This window comes from Idiotropiscis lumnitzeri, chromosome 18, assembly GCF_059441095.1.
Source record: "Idiotropiscis lumnitzeri isolate Australia: NSW breed Sydney's pygmy pipehorse chromosome 18, RoL_Ilum_1.0, whole genome shotgun sequence".
In the NCBI taxonomy this organism is placed as follows: Eukaryota; Metazoa; Chordata; class Actinopteri; order Syngnathiformes; family Syngnathidae; genus Idiotropiscis; species Idiotropiscis lumnitzeri.
In genome coordinates this window covers 14,250,781-14,273,159 of record NC_142408.1, presented here as the reverse complement: position 1 = coordinate 14,273,159, position 22,379 = coordinate 14,250,781, and the positions used below count along the sequence as shown (strand labels likewise).

Sequence of the window (22,379 nt, the reverse complement as noted above, 5' to 3'; positions counted from 1 at the left end):
GTATGTCTCTCTATCTCTCTCTCTCTTTCTCTATCGCGCTCTCTCTCTCATGACGTTGCAGGAAGGGGAGGGAGGTAAACATGGCGTCTGGACAGCAATGGGTGTTGGTGGAAATGGTGCAAGCGCTTTACGAGGTATTTTTCTTCTCTCTGCGACACATTTTGTCAAACGTAATGTCCATGGTTTGTGCGCTTTACAACATACTGTTATTAATCTTTAGGAAAAGTTAGGGCGTATGATAGTAGTTGCTAACTTGAGGAGTCAAGAAGTACATCAAGTACTGGCATTGATGTACTCTCAACCAATCGCGTTGTTATTTGCGTCTCTTTGTCATGTCGGTACCTGTCAACAGCGAACGTAAATCGAAGGAGCTTGCTTATGACTGTTTCTAACAACGTGGTTGGAAACGGTTTGTGAAATTGCGTTTTGTTCAAGACGTAATTCAACGTGATGCGAAAATGGTCGATTCCGCTGTACAGTTTAATTTTGTGGATTAAAACTATTTGTTGTACCAATAGACAGGAGAAGCAAAGGTTGCACACATGTGTTATGTGTCATGGATTTTACCATTGTATACGAAATATGAACTTCTGCAATTGACTGATTTATTTGTGTTTCATTTGCTTCTAAATTGTAAGGTGCATTATGTTTTCCACAGTTATGGTTGGTCGTAGCCAAACTACATTCTGAGGCCCAGAACTACGGATGTGCACCAACAGAGAGGTGCAAAGGTGGCTCATATCACACCTCCGTCCTAACGGGTGCGCCATATGAGACCGTGTATGCCCACCAACATGCCTATAGCCCCCACTTGAGGCACAGATTTCTAAAAACTAACATTTTCTTTCTGGGTTTTATTTTTATTATATTTCATAGTTTGTATTTTTGTGGGGCGGCATGGTGGCCGACTGCTTATCACAATGGGCTCACAGTTCAGAGGTGCAGAGTTTGATTCCGGTTCCGGCCTTCCTGTCTGGAGTTAGTATGTTTTCCCCGTGCATGCGTGGGTTTTCTTTGGGTACTCCAGTTTGCTCCCACATTCCGAAAAACATGCGCGGTAGATTAATTGAACACTCCAAATTGTTCCTAGGTGTGATTGTGAGTGTGAATGGTTGTTTGTCTGTGTGCCCTGTGACTGGCTGGCAACCAGTTCAGGGTGTACCCCGCCTACTACCTGAAGACAGCTGGAATAGGCTTCAGCACCCTCATGACCCTCGTGAGGAGAAGTAGCTGAGATAATGGATGGGTGAAGTTTTGTGTTGCAAAATATTGATGTTGTGTTGTTTATCGCTAAGTCACTGAAAGTATAAAACAATGGTGTGATTTGGTTTGATTCATTATTTGCTACAGCCTATCACACCCTTTGTGCGGAGTTTTCAAAGCAAATGTGCAATTTTATATTTCTACTACTATATTTCTACTGAAAAAAACAATCATCCCAATGTTTTGTATTTTATGTCAACATACATTTTCATGACTTGATCAAAATTTTCGGATATTAGGCGACATTTAGCTTTTTATGTTATGCATTTGGATTGTCACTGACACATTACCGTATGGTAATTGAGGAGGGACATATTACATTTGGGTCGGGAATGCAGAGCCATTTCAACTGTTTAATAAAAGATTCCACAGAAGCTACATTTTTTTTTTGTTTAGAGCTATCCGTCAGCCCATCCACCATATTGGATGTGGCGATCATATAAGCCATAAAATTCTCTTATAATATTCGTAAAATTTAGTTAGAATTCCAAAACCCCCAAAAAATGAATGCATTACTTTAGTTGTGGCTTGATACATCCTCAAGGAGCGAGTGTACAAGACATCGTCACAAAATCGCTTAACTTTGCCACACCCAATACGACTGTGGCGTCGATGTAATAAAGGTGCCGTCTATGTTCCGTACATGTAATGTAAATATTGCCTTTGGTAAATCTTACCAGCGGTTGTCGCAAAGGGCTCCATCCAAGACAGGGAGCGGCAAGACTGTAAACACAGTTGGCCTACGCTAGTATGGAATAAATTAGTGCTTTCTATAGGGCAGTGTTTCTCAATTATTTCCTGTCACGCCCCCCCACCTACCAAGAAGAAAACAATTTGCGCCCCGCCACCACCATTTGTTTTTACATTTCGTACTAATGTACATGTTCTTTGTATATTAATGTTAGATTGTCAATAAAATATCCCTTAACAAAGCTAAATTGATAAAAAATATCATTTTAGAAACGATTATTGTGAGGATCTCAAAACTCAGTACTGTTGTGCAAATATTGATGAGATGATATATTTCCTATACGTTTTTTTTTTCTTTTACTATATTATCATGAACAAACCAAACAGTTATTAATACGTACATAATATAGAAAAGACAAAATGAACCAGGGGGATTTTAAACAAATATTCTATATAAATAACATAAAGCAACAGTTTTAATGTTTAAATTTTTTTTTTTTATGTTTACATTACGTTTGACGTCGAACCTCTTCGTTGTGATGACGTCAGCCATTTCCGTGTTCCAGCCTGAGAGCGTCTGTTAAATTGCTCACGTAGCCATCGTCTTATTTTGTTGAGATACGAAATGGTTGCAATACAACATTTCTGTTCATAGCTGCTGGCTCTCCGCCCAAACGCGATTTGAGTCAGACTTCTTTTAAAAGTCGAGCATCCATCGAAGCAATTCATTTTAGCGATTAACGCGCTTGGCGCCTCCTTGCTCGCCTCCTCGTTTAGAACACTACTTTTTTGCGGAGTCGTTTATTTGCCATCACGTAGCTTGTTGTTTTGCTGTGCGCTGACTTATATTTAGTTCAAATAAAGTCTGTTCTGCTGCGGCGCAAGATAGCTTGGCGCGGGGCATTTAAGGAGCGGCGAAAGAAATCTCTTCCAGGTCAACGAGCGACGGGGTGACGCTTTTTTTTAATCAGTACTGCGTGACATGTCAACACTTTTTGTTTAAACCAGTACTGCGTGAACTAGGGGCACAAACAGCTTTGACGAGCTCAAACTCGCGTTGTCTGAGATCGCCTTTTTCGGTCCAAAAAGTATGCAAAAAAAAAACCATGTTCCCCAGGGTTCCACGCGCCCCCCTCAGCATCGTACCGCGCCCCCCCAGGGGGGCGCACCCCACTATTTGAGAATCACTGCTATAGGGTATTAATAAAACGTGAATGAATTCCTGAATAAACTTGCAGGTTTGTTTTGTTTTCAATGCGAAACATTTCTTCAATCATAATGCAACCAAGCTGTTAATAAGCTATAATTAAAGTCTGCCTTTACAAACAGGGAACAATTGATGCTTCACTCAGTGGCACCTCAGCCAGTAAGTGTTGTCATAGCTACTTGACAGCACCTGCCCCTTTCCAATCAAAGTAACTCTCGTTGTATTGAATAGCCACTCTGCAATCAGAAAATCGAGATGCGAAGAAGTTGTGCAAAATAATCCTCAACTATGTCTTCCTCAGGCTCCATCTTATCACCTCGTTTTGGAAGGCATCCTCATTTTGTGGATAATCAGGCTTCTCTTCTCGAAAACATACAGGCTCCATGAGACGAATAAACTGACTGAAAAGGTAACAAATGTGTGAACACGCGTATGTGTGTGCAAGCTCATGTGACTACCGTATTATCTGGACTATAAGGCGCACCTGTATGTGAACCGCAGCAACTCTTTTTGAGGGAAAAAGAAACCCAAACAAAAAAAAGACACCACCTTACTATAAGTTTTCTATGTTGAAAAAAGTTTGTTGTTCAAAATAATTTTGTACTGTAAATGCACATAAAGGTACATAAACGGATTGTTAAAACAGTGCCTTTTAACGCAGCAACAACTTTGCTCATTAAAACAACCGACCCAAGAGAGAAAAAAAAATTGATATTAGCGTATTTTGTGAACTATAGAGCGCCCCTATCGGTGAAAGAAAAATCCCCAGAAAAACCGCTACGTTGTATTGGCCGCTTGGTTCAAAATCTAGGAAAAAAGTAGCGGCTTATAGTCCGGAAAATACGGTACGCTACTCGCCTTTGATCCTTGGTGTTAATTCTTTGTTACACAAACAGGAAAAGGAAGACCTTATTGAGGAGTGGCAGCCTGAACCTCTTGCTCCCGCTATTTCCAACGATGCGCCCTACATCGCCTACGATGTTGTGACAGGGTAAAAATTTAGCAAGCTCAGACTCACTGCTTCAAGCACCTTTTTCTTTATAATCGGGCTCTTTGCACACAACGCTGTGACGTCATATCAGTTGCAGATAAAAATTTAGCCCTTTCCAGTTATTCGAAATATGACAGATGTGTATTCATAGTCTGACAAATAACTGAATGTGAGCTTTGTAAAAGATAGTTAATTTTGTCCAACATCGACACAAACAATACTATGAACATCGTGCTTAAAACACGCTGCCGAAATAATCTTTTGATGCTTTGAGTCGAGGTCGTTTGGATTGTCATTCAACATGGTCATTTGAATTCCAAACATTAGAGGCATATTTCTGCCACAAACTTTGGAAGGCCTTCAAATTGTACAATGTCAGTTTCAATCCGTTTGTGTTCTGATTTAGTGGTTGATTGACTCTGATCGTTTCGTATGCTATGATAACATACTGTAACTGCAATATGTGTTTGTCTTGTCTAATCTTCATTTTTTTAAACCACATACCAAATATTTATTTTGTTTATATTATCTTGAAGTATGCAAGTCATATTTTATTTCACATCTTGAATGACAGACCTCCCAGCCACAAAATCATAATCAATGGGAAAGAGTGCATTAACTTTGCATCATTTAACTTCCTGGGTCTCCTTGACAATGAACGAGTCAAGGTCAGTGTTTCCACTACATTCATCCTTGTAAAACTACATACTTCTGTTACTCTAGATTGCAGAACATATGTTTTCTTGAGTAGAAAATTGTTCAGTTGATCAGGTCTAATTACATTTTATTATTGCAGCAAAAGGCACTGTCCTCTCTGAAGAAATATGGGGTTGGAACATGTGGTCCGCGGGGCTTCTATGGAACATTTGGTAGGTGATTCTTTATATTTATTTATTTGCTTATTTTAACTAATTTTTATATTTTGTTATGATGTGTTTTCAAAAGTAGAGCGAAGTATAAGACGTACATTTGTGTGATCTACAATACTACTTTATATAGCGCATTTCGCAACAGCTAGAGCTGTAACAAAGCACTCTTCTTGCGGTGTAATATATATTAGCAGGGAATTTGAACCGTTGTCCTTGTGAAGATGACGTGAGCTCCCAGACACAGTTTTCAGACAAACCTGTTTAAACTTTCAGTTACAAAAACAATAATCTGATTCTAGATGCCTAAAATAGCTCAGGTTTAACTTCCTGTGACAATTTCCCAATCTTCATGCTAACGTCCTTGTTATGTATATGGTAGTTGGTCATTTTTTAGTCATTATCTCTGCATGGTTTTTCTCAACGGGCTCTGCTTCAAACCACTTTACTCTTACTGACTGCAGAACACAATAATCTGCTTCAGTTTTATCATTAATTTTATATTCTCTGAGTCCAGTATTCAGATGCTCAGAAATGTTGTTGTATGTATTAAACGGCAATGTAATACAGTACAAGTTTATTTATATAGCACATTTCATGTACAATGATTTGGGAAAATCTTGAACTTTTTCACATTCTGTGACCTTGCAATCGCCAACTAGAATGTATAGTATTTTTTTTTTTAGATTTAATGTGATACACAATCACAAAGAAAGAATCACATAATTGTGGAATGAAACAAAATTGACATAATTTTCTAAACTTTAAGCAAATATCAATCTGAAGCGGAACGTGGTGTGAATTTGTATTCCGCAGCCTCCCCTGTTCAGTGTTGGGGCAAGTTACTTGCAAAATGTAATATACAGTGAAACCCCGCTACTTCGCGGTTCACCTTCCGCGGGTTCAGTGCTTCGCGGGTCTAAAAAAAATATTCAAAAATTAAAAACTTTTTTGCCCGGGCACGATCGGGGCTCTCCATTCGCTCCGCTCCGCGGGGGCATTGTAGTTTCGCCGAGCGGCACGACGGGGCGCTTGAGCGGTTAGATGGCCGGCGTGCGCCGAAGAAGAGCGTGGGCGAAGAGGAGAGTGGACGAAGAAGAGCACGTTCCCCCGGGCACGATCGGGGGCGACGTTTCGCGCGGTTCGGACCGTACCAGAGCTCCGGCCGGCGTGCGTGGCAGTTAAGCCGTAGAGGAGCACCTTCCCTGGGCACGGGCGGTGCCAAGCGGCCCCTAAGTTTAACCGAATGGAAGCTCCGGAGGAGGAGGGCATGCTCGCGTCACAGTTTAGCCGAATAGGAGCACCTTCCCCGGGCACGGGCGGTTCCAAGCGGCCCCTACGTTTAACCGAATGGAAGCTCCAGGGGAGGAGGGCGGGCGTGTGTCACAGTTAAGCCGAATAGGAGCACCTTCCGCCCGGGCACGAGCGGGGCGACATTTCGCTCCGTTCGGGACCGCACAAGAGCTCCGGAGGAGGCCGGCCGGCGTACGTGGCAATTACGCCAAAGAAGAGCACCTTCCGCCCGGGGCACGAGCGGGGCGAAATGAAACCGAGTTCAACCGAACGGAGACACGCTTCGGGGGAGCAGGTCCGGCGTGCGTGACAATTAAGCCGAAGAGGAGCACCTCTTCCGCCCGGGCAAGAGCGGAGCGCGAGGCTGTCAGTTATGAATGAATAAATAAATAAATGAAGAATGCCACCTTTCATTTCACAGGGCACACCGGACGGCGTACCAGCAGGTAAAAGTCGAAGTAATTAAATAAATACAAAAAGAAGTAATTGAATAAATACAAAAATAATGGCTGGGGAATAAAAAAATCAGTTTTAATAATAATTTGGTTTTTTTTGTTATAACATGAATTTCGCTCACTCTCTCTACCCGTATTCTATATGGTGTACTGTATACAGGGGGGTATACTGTATACCTGTATAGGTTTTTTTAAGCATTTTTGAAGGGGCGCCGCTACTTCGCGGATTTTCAATTTTCGCGGGTGGTCTCGGTCCCCATTAACCGCGATAACCGGGGTTTCACTGTATTATACTGTATATTAATAGTTACTTGCATTTGAAAGTCTGTGTAGAGTAATGAGTTACTCATTTAGTTCCCAGTTAATTGTAATTTCTCTTATAGTGAAGCGCACAATATTAAAGTCAAATCAAATCATTTTTTTTCCCCATACATGTCCATGGAACTCAAAATGCTATTCTTTTCTTAACTCCCCATGGCCACCCCACCACCCACAGGGATCCAAGCATACGTATGCTCATAAACATGTAAAATAGTAAAAGAGGAGTAGATGACGAAAAGTGAGGAAAACACAATGAGGTCTGTATTGCATCTGCAAATAGTGGTTACCTTGAATAGCTGAATTACAATAACGTAACAATATAGAATAATTAAAAACCCGAATAAGATAACTCAAAAGGGTTTTTTTCTTTGCATGATTTATATAACTCCTGATTTACAAAGTGCGGCCACACAAACAGTGAACAAAAAAGCAGAAATTGAATAGTTTTAACTATTAGAATAATAAAATTAGATGTGGATTTCCAAAATTAGGTCTAACTGCAAACCAAGCAGGGAATGTTTTGAAACCTGAGCATATATCCCTGTCTTGAATTAGCAGTAGTGAAAGAGCATGGGAACAGTACATTGAACATTTCAAAATATGTATGTCTTATTTCAGAGCCACAGAGACTAAGAGACTGTACCAACAACATACCTTAATCTCAATCTGCAAACACTAAGATTCCCCTTTATGTTTTCATTTGTTCAACGTACACGCATGAGGGAAAGCTCACATTGTATGTCATTCCTATTCAAATGTGAATTTCAGAAACAAATTGAGAATTAGTGAAGAAACTGAAAATGGATTGTTTAAAAATCAGTTAAAAATATTTTAGATGGAATGTTCCTGTTAAACATGAATTCTTAGAGTAACCCAGCACCCCTGACCGTGACGCACCATCTGCTGGACTTCCTCCACATGTGAAAATGTTGCAATAACTTAAAATGACTATATTAAACTATCTTCCATTTTAGTTGCTTTCCAATTATTTAGTTTTTCACTCCAATAATTGTCAATTATTTCCCCATTAAAATAGTTGGATGGGAGTATTTCTGTCGGTGGATGAGCAGGAAGGGAAGCGACACACTACAGGCTTGGAGCCTCAATTTACCATTGATGACTCAGGCAGGCAGCGCATGCATTCAGACAAGAAATGTTGCTCTTTGTCTTTCTATCGCCAATAATCATGCTTTATCACACATAAACTGTGTGTGACTAATTTAATTTACCTGAAAAGCGTTTTATAGTTTGCAGTAGAGTGTGGTATGTACGCTGGAGCAAACCAAGTGCTGCATGTAGGGTAATAATACTTAGCCCCTCAGAGCACACCAGCAACTCAAATGCCTGCTCGTGTCTCATTAGTTGTTTTTTAACAACGGCTCTAATATTAAAATGCATTTTCAACCAAGTCTTGTCTTAATAAACCAGATTGGAATAAACCTGTTGCTCACCTTCTTTTTGCAAGGCATCGGACCATTTCATTCTTTTTATCAACAGAAAGAGCTATCTTTTCCTTTTTTCCCCTATTGTGCATGAAAAACTGTGACACTTAAAAATCCAGATCAATTTGTAGAAGTTTTCCCTCAATTGTCTTAACTTGGAAAATATTTATCAACCCTAGTTGAAATTGAAATCAGCTTTCTGACTAGATGGGAGAAATGCTACAATACAACAAGAAAACTTAAACTCATGTGTCTTTAACTTCAAATGAGATAACAGTGTGAACAACCTTTTTTTTCAGATGTTCACCTGGAGCTGGAGAGTCGGCTCGCCAAATTCATGAAAACAGAGGAAGCTATCATCTACTCTTATGGCTTTGCGACTATTGCTAGTGCGATTCCTGCTTACGCCAAGAGAGGAGACATCATTTTTGTGTAAGCACCATCTCTGCAGACTGTACATGAAAATATATTCAAATACTTATGTCAGTGATGCCGAATGAGTTGTTATTGATCTCCAGTTTATTTATAGGAATAAATTGAGATGCAATGTTGGAGAGATTAAGGAATTTTATTTTGGAAGGTGTAAACACAATTGGTCAAATGAAGTTTTGTGTAAACCCAAGATAAGAACTTGTATTTTGGTAAAAGATCAGTTTGGTTGTGAACCTTGTTTCACATTAAACCTGACCAGAGCACAGAGATCACTTTGTGCTTATTTGAGCTCTGGTACTCTGGCTCTCGAAGCTGGTCACTTCCACTCCATCCCAGAAAGGGAGCGGACGTGTTCTTAATGTCACTTAAATTATATTGAAACTGAACGGCATTTTTTGTTTTCTACATCATGACTTAAGAAAATTATCATGTAAACCGTCTGATGTGTCTATATTTGTTTGCAATGTCAAGGAAAGACTCAAGGATCTGCTGAAGTATACGCCATTTTATTTGGCCCAGTTTCTATTAGGTGCCTGGTTGCGACGTAAGGCGATTCTTTTTTTTTTATATATTTGCGACTATCTTGGCCCCACCTATAAGAAGTAAACTAACTCTTATATAGTGTTTTTCTGCAAAAATTATTCCATATTATTTTGCAATGCCGTCACTACAATGGCAAAGTATTTATATTTTAACTCTCATTTCCACTGTTGCATTGCTTGAATTTGTTTCACAGAGGGGCAAAGTCTTAAAATTGATGCATAATATCTGCTTACTCTAATGTCATTTTTGTATTTTGTCTTTTGGGTTTGTATTCAGGGATGAGGCAGCCTGCTTTTCAATCCAAAAGGGCCTACAAGCGTCCCGCAGCTTCATTAAATACTTCAAGCACAATGACATGAATGACTTGGAGAGGCTCCTAAAGGAGCAAGAGTTGGAGGACCAGCAGGTTCGTAAATACAGGACACAGTCGTATTTTTATAGGTTGTTCTTGGTTAGTTTGTATATATTATATATAATAAGCGGTCGCTAGTTATGACATTCTAGTGTGTTGATTCCGCATCCATCCATGAGTGGGCACCCAATCACAAGATACGCTCATCACCATCAACGTAAGGCCAGCGAGAAGGCCTTACTGTCATCGACTTGTGATCTGATTGGAAATCACAACTGTCTGTCAACTGTGAAAGCCCCCTGGCTCACACAGAACAGACGCCCGCACGATTGAATCTGAAGGCCTCGGACGAATACTGCATGCTACTGGTATTATGAAATATGCCTGGCAACATGAGCAAACTGAATTCTGATTGGATAAATACTAACCTAAACATTCAACACTAGGATATAACATGACATCAATGTGAAGAATATGATCATGATTTCTTGATTATGTTAGGCCAGCTGAGAAGGCCTTGAGCTCACCACTCGCCAAAAGTACTCACTCTGTCACATTCCTTGACACTCATATTAATTTAACGAACATGTCCTTAATTCTTAGGTTTAATATGATATCTGTTCACCCTTAGCAGCTATAACAACGTCTGCTTTTCTGGGAAGTTTTTCCACAAGTTCAGCAGTGTGTTTATGTGAGGTCACATACTTATGACAGATGAGAGAAGGCCTGGTTCATAGTCTTTGCTTTAATTCATCCCAAAGGTGTTCTATCCAGTTGAGGTCAGGACTCTGTTAAGGCCAGTCATCCTCATCTTTTTTGGGCCTTGCTTTATGCAATGGTGCAGTTATGTAGGAATAGGAAGGGGCCATCCCCAAACTATTATCAAACACTTTTTGTCACTGACACAGTGACTTCTGCACCAGTCAGCAGGTATTTTGGCCCATTCCTCGTGAGCAAACATCTCCAGTTGTCTCAAGTTTGAAGATGGAATTTTTTAGCCCCTTCCAAAGTTGTTCAATAATATTTGGATTAAGGTTTATAGAAGGGCACTTCAGGATAATTCAATGTTTTTCTTCTTGCTGTTCTGCGCTGTTTTTAGCTGTGTGTTTTGGATCATTGTCTTGTTCGAAGACCCGTGCTAAATGAGGCCTGCACTCTCTTTCTTTTTCCAGTGAATAATCCTTTCCATTGTAGAACGATTGACTCCAAATTTTTTAGTCATGGGCATTCAGGCGCAAACATGATTACATATGTCTCACTGCTTTGGCATTGTGAACACTTACATGACTAATCAAAAACAGCCAAGTTATCACAACTGCTGATTGACCGATCAAGTGAAAATCATTGGCAAAATTAATCTGCTATGTATTTTGTTAATTCTAATAGAATTGTAAAATTGTGCAATGATTTCATGCAATGCTTCAGTATTTTGATAACATTTTTAAATACCTGTATTGACATACTTTATAATTTGTCACAAGCTGATCTTAACTTGACATTGACTGTATTCTAAGACCTGCTAAAGACCTAATATTTTTTGTCCTAATATTTAAACTTTTGAATGAAAATCATTACTTAAGTTTTATCTAACAGTACAGGTAGGTTATATCTATTGCAATAGCTGTTGCAGGTTATGTGGGCGGAAGAAAATTGTAAAAGTGGAACCGCAATTACTTATGAACAGAATATAGATCATTTACTATTATGTAGTTGTGATAGACTTTACTGGCCGATTTTGTTTCAGAACCCTCGTAAGGCTCGAGTGACTCGCAAGTTCATTGTTGTGGAAGGACTGTACATCAACACTGCTGACATCTGTCCTCTTCCTGAACTGGTAATTGCAACATTGTCATTGCTTATTATAAATTACACACTAAGAGGCACAAATTCAGAAAATGTGCAAGGACTGGGAAACCTCCAACACTAATGGTCGGCAACAAAATACGTAACTTTGCAAGAACCACACCACAAATGGCTAGCCCGCTCATCATATCGTCACTTTCCAATGAAATACACTTCACTCCCATTAACGTGAAAATTATGAAAGGAAAAAATTAATGGGGCATGCGCGTTTTTCACAGGCCAGCGACTAGGCGATATGAGCACTTCAAAGTGTTTTTAGTTCGATTTAGTTTTAAACTATAAATGCGCTTTCATATGCATATCACTTTTCTACCTGCTCGGTTTCTCCTCATTTACCAACTGATGACACAGAATCAGAAGCACTGTGTGGATTCAATCTTTGGGTTGGGTTGTTCTCGCTTGCAAAATGACAATTTGTGGCTTGTGCAAAGCTGCCAGGATTCTAAGGAAAAAAGTTGCGACAAACTGGCTGTAAAAAATGAAAAAATTCTGCATTACATGCTACAGCAGAGCAGACCTCACAATATGTTTTTAATTTACAAAACTATTTATAAATTACTTTGGTTTAGTTTTCTGGGAGTGTCATTTTCAAGTACAAAACATTATAACTTCCACTTCGTTCTTTTGGGTGTGGGCTGAAAGTGAACACTGTTTTATCACAACCTCTGTGAGGTAGGCGCCCCCGGCGGTGGTGCCGACGTGGACTCGTTAAGAGCAGACAGGGACAAGCCAGAGAGGGTTGCGCGGAATTTATTATTCCGGCAAAGATCAAATGGTACAAAGGAACAATAACGAAGTGCCGATGGCGAAACCGAAAGTGCTGGCGGAACGCTCACACCAGGGAAAAAACGCGAGGAACAGAAAACGCTTGCAAAAGGCAAGAAAACAAGAGCGAACGAAAATCGCTTACCGCGGAAGGGTAAGGAATGCCAATCCGTATGCGAACGCGGCCGACAAGGGTTAAGGCTAGAGACGGAGTCGAGGAACAGGCAGGAGGTCGAATAACACGTGAAGCACAAGACAAGAACAATCGCTGGGTACATGGACGTGAGCAGGAGAATAATCCGACATCGAACCGTCGGACGCGGAGGGTTTAAGAGGACGAGGTAATCATGACGTGATCAGGGTCAGGTGCGTGGCTGGCGGGCGCGCTTCTCCAGGCGTGGCCGCGTGCCCGGGGAAGAGCGCTGGAGAAACGCCCCCGAGTCAGCTGGAAGAAACATAAACAAAGAGCACGTGAGGCATGGCAAGAGCAAACGGGTCATGACAACCTCAGCCAGTTGAAGGATTTATGTATTTAATTTTTTTTATTTTTGGGGATAGTAGGACTTCAAAACAACCACCACTGAACTCCGAACTAAGACATATGCCTACTGTATATTTGTAGTTTAGAAATCAATGTCAACTGTTTTGCAATTGACACTGGACTGTTCTAATGTGCTCCTTCCAGTGCCCTTCCTCAATTTAAGCAAAAGTCTGTTGTCCTTGACAGCAACCTCAAGATAATGCTGTCATTGTCAGCAAAAATTGTCGAGTGAACGGAGAATTAAATATTTTGAATATAGTTTTGTATGTACAGCAATCCCCTTGTGTTGAAAGTGCCCATGTCCTTCCATTTTATATTCTTTTTATATTTTATAAGTACAATAAATGCACACATTTAAAGACATTCTTTTGGGAAATGGGTTATTGCTGTTAAAATGACGGCATTGATTGTTTTATGACACAGGGAGCGCTGCATGGAATAACAACACTACATTGAGCTTTGGAAAACATCTTTACAAATTTATGCGTATGACAGTTGGTCCAGTGAAAGTAAGAAGGAAATCTATCATACCTCGTTGTATACTTGATATCTGAACTGCTTCTACTTAGGACAGCATCGCTCGGTGGTTGAATGGTTGTCTCCCGACCCAAAGGTTATTGGTTTGATCCCAGGCCCTTGTGTCCGTGTCCTTGAGTAAGATAATGAACCCCCAGTTGCTGCTAATGTCGTTATTCATCAGTAGATGATAGCAAAGTCATAAACTGGTGTGCTATTTTTTTTCTCGCAAAAATAAAAGCGATATTTCCATTATACAATTGCTACTTGTTGATTGCTCACAACTGTGTGTGAAACATTGACTTATGTGTGGATATATTCGGGCCACGAGCGGCCGTCAGGGGTTCGTGGCGATATTGGTGTCGCTGGATTGATGGGGTCACCCTGGAATTGCCCTTTCCAACTTTCCAGTGTTTGAGTAAAGTTTTTTGTTTGTTTTTACACAATTAATTCAGGACTCATTTATGCCACTATTGTCATTCAGGTGCAACTAAAATACAAGTATAAGGTGCGGATTTTCCTTGAGGAGAGCATGTCCTTCGGTGTGTTGGGAGAGCATGGCCGAGGCGTCACGGAGCACTTCGGAGTCAATGTAGGTACTTTCAATTTGATAACAAATGAATGCAAGTAGTGATCATCTGTTTAAAGACCTTGTGTGAAGTAAGTTCAGAAAATGCCAAATTAAATATTTTAGTTACAAGGAATTACACATAAAACAAATAATAAAGCATGAAAAAAAATATTTTATTCGTTATATGTGACGAAATAATTACTTTCCCAAAGTGAGATTCTGTTGAGCAACGAACAATGAAGTGTGATGTCATTCCAAGGCAACTAAGGCATAGCTCAGCATAGAAAGTGTATTGTAAGAGCCTGATGCACAGGAGGATGAAAATATTGTCCAGCTGCCAAATCAGCCTGCTGTAGGACAATATGCACGGGCAGGACATTTTGGCAGAACATCGCACATGGAGTGGGGACTAGACTCATTGAGACTGGAAGAATGGTAATACATAGGCTTGGATTATTCACTTTGCGTTATAGTTTAAATTTGATGCTCTGCCGTGCTGTAAATGAGGCATGGTGAGATTAGGTCCATTTATTCTGCTAGTACTGAGACCACACGTTATAGTGGGTTGGTTTTCTACATTGTCATTGGTAAGATATATAGGGTATATAAACACAATTGCCGTTCAACTCTCTACTGAACATCCGCACGCTCATTCTGCTTGGCTCCTTGTTCACACACACACACACACGCACACGCACGTACACCCCCACGCGCACACCCCCACCCCCACACACACACACACACCGTACTCATTCAACGCATGCGCACTCTTAATCATAAGAAAAATAGTTGAGAAAACAGATCTTCAAAGTGCTTATGGCAAAGAATACTCGTTGACACTGGCTTGAAATTCCCTCTCTTTGCTAGAATGAAATTGGCCCATTTACGTGCCCTGTTTTTTTGTTTTGGCCACTCAAACAGATGGATCCCAGAATGCGAACAATGCATCGCCACACAGCGCCAAGGCATTTCGCCAAGTAACGCAACAACATTTTTGAGCAGTTCACGGGACAATCAACAATATAGTACAATGGCGACTGGCGACTCATTGTTCTTCGAATGACATCATTACCAAAGAATTCCGGAGATTGACGAACAAAAGCATTTCCGTTGTTAGGGTGTTGCTATATGTGTCTATGAATCTAGGCCGATTGCATAAAAAAAATAATTTGAGTATTCTTAAAATGGATTTATTACTCAATATATCGTTGGTCCAGTTTACATCATGCTTGGTCTTTAAACACACCTCTGATGAATTACTCTATTCCTGTATTGTACTGCAATCCAGTCTGTACTCTGAAACGCTCCATTTTCTTTTGGGCTGTGTTTGATTTTTCCTGAGGGGATTAATGACAGACTTGCTTTTCATTTTTTTGCAGATAGAAGATATTGACTTGATCAGTGCTAACATGGAGAATTCTGTGGCTTCCATTGGAGGCTTTTGCTGCGGGCGCTCTTTTGTTATCGACCACCAGGTAAACACAACAATACCAAAATTTAAAAAAAAATAGATAAATAAATGTATATATCGTGCCCGGGGGAACGTGCTCTTCTTCGTCCACTCTCCTCTTCTGCTTGGAAAGAACCAGAGAGCCCGGACTCTGACAAATTTGGCAAAGTGCAGAAAGTGACCCAGCTGAGGATTTTTTTAATTGTAGCTTTAAAGGCATTATATTTACTTCAGTCGGCATGCGCTATATAAATAAAGTTGTATTATATTGTATCTATTTCTCATTTTCAGTTTTCAGTTGCAGCCCAAAATGTTCATTTTGACGCACTCCCTCTTTACATTGTATTGGGGTTGTTCACGGTGATGTGATTCAGCAATAGGAATGTGTGTGTCATTGTTTTGCAGCGCCTCTCAGGCCAAGGCTACTGTTTCTCTGCATCCCTGCCTCCCATGCTAGCTGCTGCAGCCATAGAGGCCCTCAGCATCATGCAAGAGAATCCAGGTGCAGGTTCTTCATTTCTTGCTGTTCTCCTCATTCCCTTTATTCATGCCAAAATTATATTAGTTCCTGTCACAAAAGGTTCCTGTGGCCACCTCTAATTCTTTTTTGCCTTCACTGGTCGCCTGCACTTTTAGTCTGCAGGATTGGTTGTTTTAAAGTGCCCTATAAGTTAAGTTGAGTTAACTTATCCAAAAGTTAAATAAATGTTTACTGACGAGTTAAATTGAAGGAAGTACTGCACAATAATCCAATGGCTTCTGACCTTAACTAAGTCGATGGCTAGCAAACAAGATGGATAATGTTTTGCAAGCAGACTGCAGCAAATAAATTTAAATATTCCTTGTAGACATGCACAAAAACCTTAATTCACCTACTTCTTTACTATATTAATACAGTACTTAAAGAACGCTGCTGAAACTATATAATACTCAAACATTACAGAACATTAATATTCTTTTGTAATAAAAATCTACTTCTTTAAAGGGGAAGCATTTTTTCTTTACAACAATATTTTCCATGCAGGCCCACTGGTCTAAACATTCTGATTAATATTGCGTTTGTGTAATATGAGTTAAGCAGTAAAATCCACCCATTTTTTTTCGCCAGTCACTAGGGCGGCCATTTTGTCAATTCTGTCCACTGAAAATTGCATCCCAGTTGCTCAGGACTCAAATAAACAATCATGTCTCACTGTTCTCTGAAGCTGAGACATGATTGGTCGTTACCTGATGCCTGAACAATTGTGATGTCCTTTTTATTGGTGGATTTTGCTCCTGAACTCATAGTCCACAGACGCAATATTAATTTAAATGCCATGTTTAGGCGTAAAACCAGAGTGTGGTGGCCTCGCTACCTTCCAGAGAAGTTACCCTGATTTACGAGTTTGATGTAATAGTATGTCAGACTGCCTGTCCCACTCCTTAAACCGATGAAAGTGCATCAACGACTTTTTTCTTTTCACATCATTCAAGCGGCAGTGTACCTGACGTACCAATATATTGGTTTCACTATTCCAATCCCTTTAAAGGGGTTTGCAAGTCGTGCTAGGTCTTCTTGGTACAGAGAAATCTTGACAGAAAAATTATTTTTTGCTTGTAAACAAACATAAAAATATCTTGATAATTAGAGTTGTTTGGGAATCAAGGATCTGCTCTCTAAATTGTCTTTTTTGCATCATAGTCACGTCATCAGAACAGGATTTCCTGGTGTCCTTGTAGAACTGCCACACGATGTAGCACCAGTGCACTTTCTCAACACTCTTTTTGTTTGTTTTTTTATTTTTATATATTCTATTTTTTATTATTTATATTTTTACTGCAGAGGGGAACTCTCCAATCTTGTACTCTGAGTATAATTATAATAAATGGCATTCAGATTGTGATTTGGGTAGCTGGGTTAAAAAAAAACAGAATGATGTCTTTCATCAGACTGCTACTTAGAATAGAATAGAATAGAATAGAAATCCCTTTATTGTCATTGTACTCAAGTGTGCAACGAGATTAGAGGGCTCCCCTCTCCAGTGCAATACAACAATAATACAGACAAATATATAAATTAGATAAATAAAGAAGACAGTGCAATGGAATTCAGTACTGAATAGGGCATATAGAAACACATCACAATGCTGTTTTGCGAGGTTAGGGTGGTCTCGTGTGTGTGTGACTTGAGACATGCATGGCCATGGCCATTGGTAATCGCCTCTTATTTCCTCTTTCATATTTTCTTACAAAGTGGTTGTGCTCTGTTTTTGCAGACATATTCACAGTTCTGAGGGAGAAATGCACATATGTCTACAAAGAATTAAAAGGGTAAGTGTTCTCCTAGTATTATCTATTTTTTCTCAATTTCAATTCATCCCATCAGTTCAGTTCACTCTCTTCTATGAAAGTAACCCATTACAATAGAAGTCTGCTTGATGGATGATTTGACAAAATTGCTTACACTGCATATGGTGGCTCCTATTTTCCCTGTATTAACACTAAGCCTTTGGATACTGACGTTCTCATCTGTAAAGTATGAGTAAGATCATCTGAAAAACATGGCTGTCATTAAACAAAGCATCTTTGCAGAGGCTGGGATTAGCATTTTATTGTCTCATAACTCCTTCATCCAGTTGTCATCACAAAAAAATTGTTGTCTGTACAGCATGTGTGATAGTGTTTCCTGCAATATTTGAAGTGAAGACCCACAAATTGTCAAAATCATTGATTTCTAAAGCGTGTGTTTTAAAGCCATAGTATATAGATTTTGCTTGCATTTAAAATACGCTAAACTTTTACACATCAATGCAAATTGCTTTACTTGGATGGCTGAAGCACCACACAAGCACACAGACACAAGTGTGGCAGCGATTTAAAAAAATAAATAAATATATTTAATCGATATCGGGGACTGAAAATTAAATTGAATCGGAGCTTGAGTGAATCGCCACATCCCTAAAACATACTGTAATTGCTGAATGTGGCGCATCCTATACAAGATGAACAGAATAGACACATTGACAAAATTGTTGCCTAACCCTCTGTTAATTAGATATAAATAATAAGAATAAAAGATCAAAATAATAATAAGAGTAATAATGAATGAAAAGTAAATGAGCATTAACCAATGAAAATCAGACATTGATTTGTGGTACAACAGAATTATTTCGAAAAAATAAACTTGTGACAGGCCTGGACAAAAATTATGGTAACCCTAGAAAAGATTGAAACTAATTTGACCATGGGGGCATATTGAGGAAAGGCGTGTCCTCAAATTAGCACCGCAGATGTCTTCAAACTTGTAAGCAGTCAGTCAACCTATTTAATGGTTTTCAAATAGTCAAAATGCTGTTTGGTTACATCATGTGTAAACACAAACATGGATTGCTGTTGTCTTGTTGCATACACAGGAAGCTCGCGAAACTGTTTTCCGGGTTTGGTCAAGTGGTCCTGCACATATGGCGTATTACCTTGAAATTGACAGTAGTCCAGTCTTTAACTTGATGTGAGCTACATCAAAATAGCCTTGAGACCTAAAACCTATTGGCCATAAATGCAAACTACAAGAATAACAGTAACTATATTAAACATTTCTCTGACATATTCTAGAATTTGTTTATTCTTGTATTGCAGAATTCCAGGGTTGAAGTTGGTGGGAATGCAGTTTGCTCCCGCTCTTCACCTGCAGCTAGAAAAAAGCTCGGGCTCTCGGGAGTCTGACATGCAGATGCTGCGCTCAATTGTAGATTATGTGAGTTACCTTTTTATTTCACAAGAAATGCGTCATACACTTCGCTCCAAGCGACAATTTCCTCTATTCATCCCTTTACTCCTAGACCTCTGTTCTTTTGAAGACCTGCAGAAGGAGAGTTGTGAGGCGTCACAACATTGAGTACATCTTAGATGCTGTGGGCTCTCGCCTGGTTTTTGCGCTGTACTGAACTTGAGGCATTTTTGTACCGAATGTTTGAGCCTGTAGATTTTTGTGTTGAAGTTGTGCTGTCTTCAGCGCAATTGACCAATTACAAGATAGACATTTGTTTTCTGTAACTCATCCAAGTTTCCATATTTTGATTGTTAGTGTATGGAAAGGCAAGTGGCGCTGACCCTCGCCCGATACCTTGAAAAAGAGGAGCGATATCCCCCTCCGCCCAGGTAAGATCAGACTAGATAGCTCCATTGCAGTTTACGGACAGGCAGCGTTTAAACAATGTCTGTTATTCTTCTGTTCTGTACTCAGCATCAGGGTGGTGGTGACCATCGAACAGACGGAGGAGGACATACTGAAGGCAAAGACGTGTATCCAGGAGGCTGCTTTAACATTACTCAAATGAATGCCTTGTTGTTATCTTTTTTACCAACCCATCTCACTGGATATCTTATCTCCTCTTTGGACTGAGTAGTATTGATGGCAAAGAGGAACCCACATTGTGAGCATATTTAAACTGCTTGTATTGCGAGGCTGATGGACATTTTTGTATAATTTCTATGTTTTTTATCCCCCCCTCCTCTTAGTGTCTTGTCTGTCCTTATGAATGTTGACTGACAGCTGTGACTAATAAAGGAAAAGCACTCCTGAAGCTGCAGTGCGAATGTTACCGTTTGGAGAACTTGACAGCTGCTTGTACATATTTGGTTGCAGTTTAAAATGTTGCAACATCTGGAATTGCCACACGAAGATTTGTTCATATTATGCACATACATTCGCTGGCTTGGCTTCTTTAACTCCTGACCCTGTTTTTCTCTTTCATCTTGCTCTTAATAATTGTATATTCAACAAATGTTTTCTACGAATCAAATTATAGAATAATTGAACACTAATAGGTGAAATAAAGTCTTTATCTCTCATAAATGTAGTCACTTTTTCAGCTTGTTATCCAAAATGCATACTTGCAATTATAGCTATAGTTTTTTTTCATTGGGCTTTAAGACTATCAAACCACGTTTAGGGAGAGTTCCAATTGATCTTAGCTCCTTCGGTTAAATCCACTCTCACCAGGTTTGTGCTGTCAGGCCAGGCCGATAACTCATTTTCATGTGAGAAAAAACTTATATTGCCTAATATACCAAAGAGAACACAAATTTCCTCCACTTCAGAGAAAGCGTTAGCCATCACTTTTCTTATTAAATACAATGTTTTCAGAAATAAATGCTACTTCTTAAATGACTCACCTTAAAAAAAAAATACTCGTCTTCTGCAAAAAAAAAAAGAATAAAGACCTATTCCGAAATAGTTCCTTTGGCAAAAGATTAACAAAAACACGAGCATATTGGAGAACCAAAAATGAATCTATCTATGTATAAATGAAAAGAATATTGGCAAATATGCCACTCTGGCTCTTAATGTGTAAATATGATGAAATCTAATATTAGTGCCTCACCAACCATGAACCTCACCGCACATCACTGCCACTTAGAGACCAAATTTGTGTTTTCTACATTGGAGAAACACTATTGTATCGTGGAAAAACATCGAAGTCCCAATTTTATATTGTTCGAGACGTTCTAAAAAAAATCATGCTTTAATCACTATGTGTACCGCGGTTATAACATTATACCCAGAAGATGGCAGTAGTGGATTAAAATCAACAACGATTTCAACTAAATGAAACTTCGACACGCGAAAGTGCATTAGCAGATGTTGGTCATCTACAAAAAAAACGACTTGAGAGAAATGAAATGATATGTGCGGAATAAAAAGCACTGAGTCAATATTAGACCGTTTTCCTAAAAATGAGGAGTTCATTCCTGTGAGATTACGTTTTAATTCTGATTCTAACGATTTTAATCACACGTCCCCAGTTTGTTGACAGTCTAATACACTTGAGACCACAGATATGAAAACAACAAAAGTGGCCCAAAATAACTACTAACTTTAAATGGCAATAATGGATATCTATGAATTCAGAGTTGGCAAAAAATCTAATTTGAAATATCACACAAAGTCGACCAAACGAGCTTGCAACATTGAATCACGTTTCTTGCCAGCAAACAATGTCTCGCTTAGTACCTAGTCATAGCAAACAATGCACCTTGTACTAGCGCATATCATTGAAGGTTATAGTGGGTATTTAAAATGGAAGAACTTTGAAAAATCAAAACATTTCCCACGCGCCCTTTAATGTCGCTTAATGTCAGAAAACTACGCTCACCACCAAAATGCATGCGCACATCTCCACCTATGCCCACATAGATCTCAGACAATCAAAACAATCACCCCGATATTTAAGGTTTTATGGACATTACCGTCTTTCTCTCCCTAGGTGCGTATCAAGCATATTGGCGCTTAATGAGGAAAAAGCTTAACGTCCATACAATTTAAAAATATAAAAAAATATATTGAAGCATTTTTTGGGGATATTTTTAGATTTTTATTTGGCCATATGTAGAGCTGTAGACATACATTTTGGTGCTGATTGGTTGTAGTTTTTTTAAATTACGCCACGTTAAGCTTTTTCTCTATATTGAACATGGGGAGGAAAAAGTTTAAAGGGAAGCTTGCTGCAGCTGAACACTGGCACTCATATAATAGGTATGCATGTAAAAAATACATTACTAACATGCATCCCCCCCAAAAAAAACTATAGTCATTTAAGAGCTTTTTAGTGATGAGATTTATGACAAATTGACACGCCCATTTATGGGAGCTTGCTTATTCCATCTCAGCTGTCTTCGTCACAGCAGGGAGGCAAGAGGGGTAATATTGCTCGAATTGTCAGTTCTGTTTTCTAGAACGGTGACCAATCGCCACCCAAATGCAAATGCATATAACTACTCTTGTCCACTTCATCCTGTGAATGAATAAAAGGGTTCTGCACAATATTTTGGATTTTTTT

General features: G+C 39.5%; 1 protein-coding gene across 3 annotated transcripts in view; it reads left to right on the top strand.

The window, feature by feature from the left end:
- sptlc1 (serine palmitoyltransferase, long chain base subunit 1) overlaps positions 1-20,395 on the top strand; it is a 29,053-nt gene extending 8,658 nt beyond the window's left edge. For 2 of the 3 annotated variants that reach the window (XM_088281063.1, XM_088281064.1), the window contains exons 2-16: positions 62-134; positions 3,462-3,569; positions 4,057-4,151; positions 4,726-4,819; positions 4,948-5,020; positions 8,828-8,960; positions 9,780-9,909; positions 11,600-11,689; positions 14,025-14,132; positions 15,491-15,586; positions 15,967-16,063; positions 17,817-17,871; positions 19,177-19,294; positions 19,625-19,698; positions 19,784-20,395. In XM_088281063.1, the coding sequence (XP_088137189.1) occupies positions 81-134; positions 3,462-3,569; positions 4,057-4,151; positions 4,726-4,819; positions 4,948-5,020; positions 8,828-8,960; positions 9,780-9,909; positions 11,600-11,689; positions 14,025-14,132; positions 15,491-15,586; positions 15,967-16,063; positions 17,817-17,871; positions 19,177-19,294; positions 19,625-19,698; positions 19,784-19,877 (1,419 nt within the window). In that variant the 5' untranslated portion in view covers positions 62-80 and the 3' untranslated portion in view covers positions 19,878-20,395. Of the gene's footprint in view, positions 1-61; positions 135-3,461; positions 3,570-4,056; positions 4,152-4,725; positions 4,820-4,947; positions 5,021-8,827; positions 8,961-9,779; positions 9,910-11,599; positions 11,690-14,024; positions 14,133-15,490; positions 15,587-15,966; positions 16,064-17,816; positions 17,872-19,176; positions 19,295-19,379; positions 19,603-19,624; positions 19,699-19,783 lie in introns of those variants that run through there. The other variant, XM_088281062.1, reaches the window with a different exon arrangement.
- Positions 20,396-22,379: the final 1,984 nt, after the last annotated feature.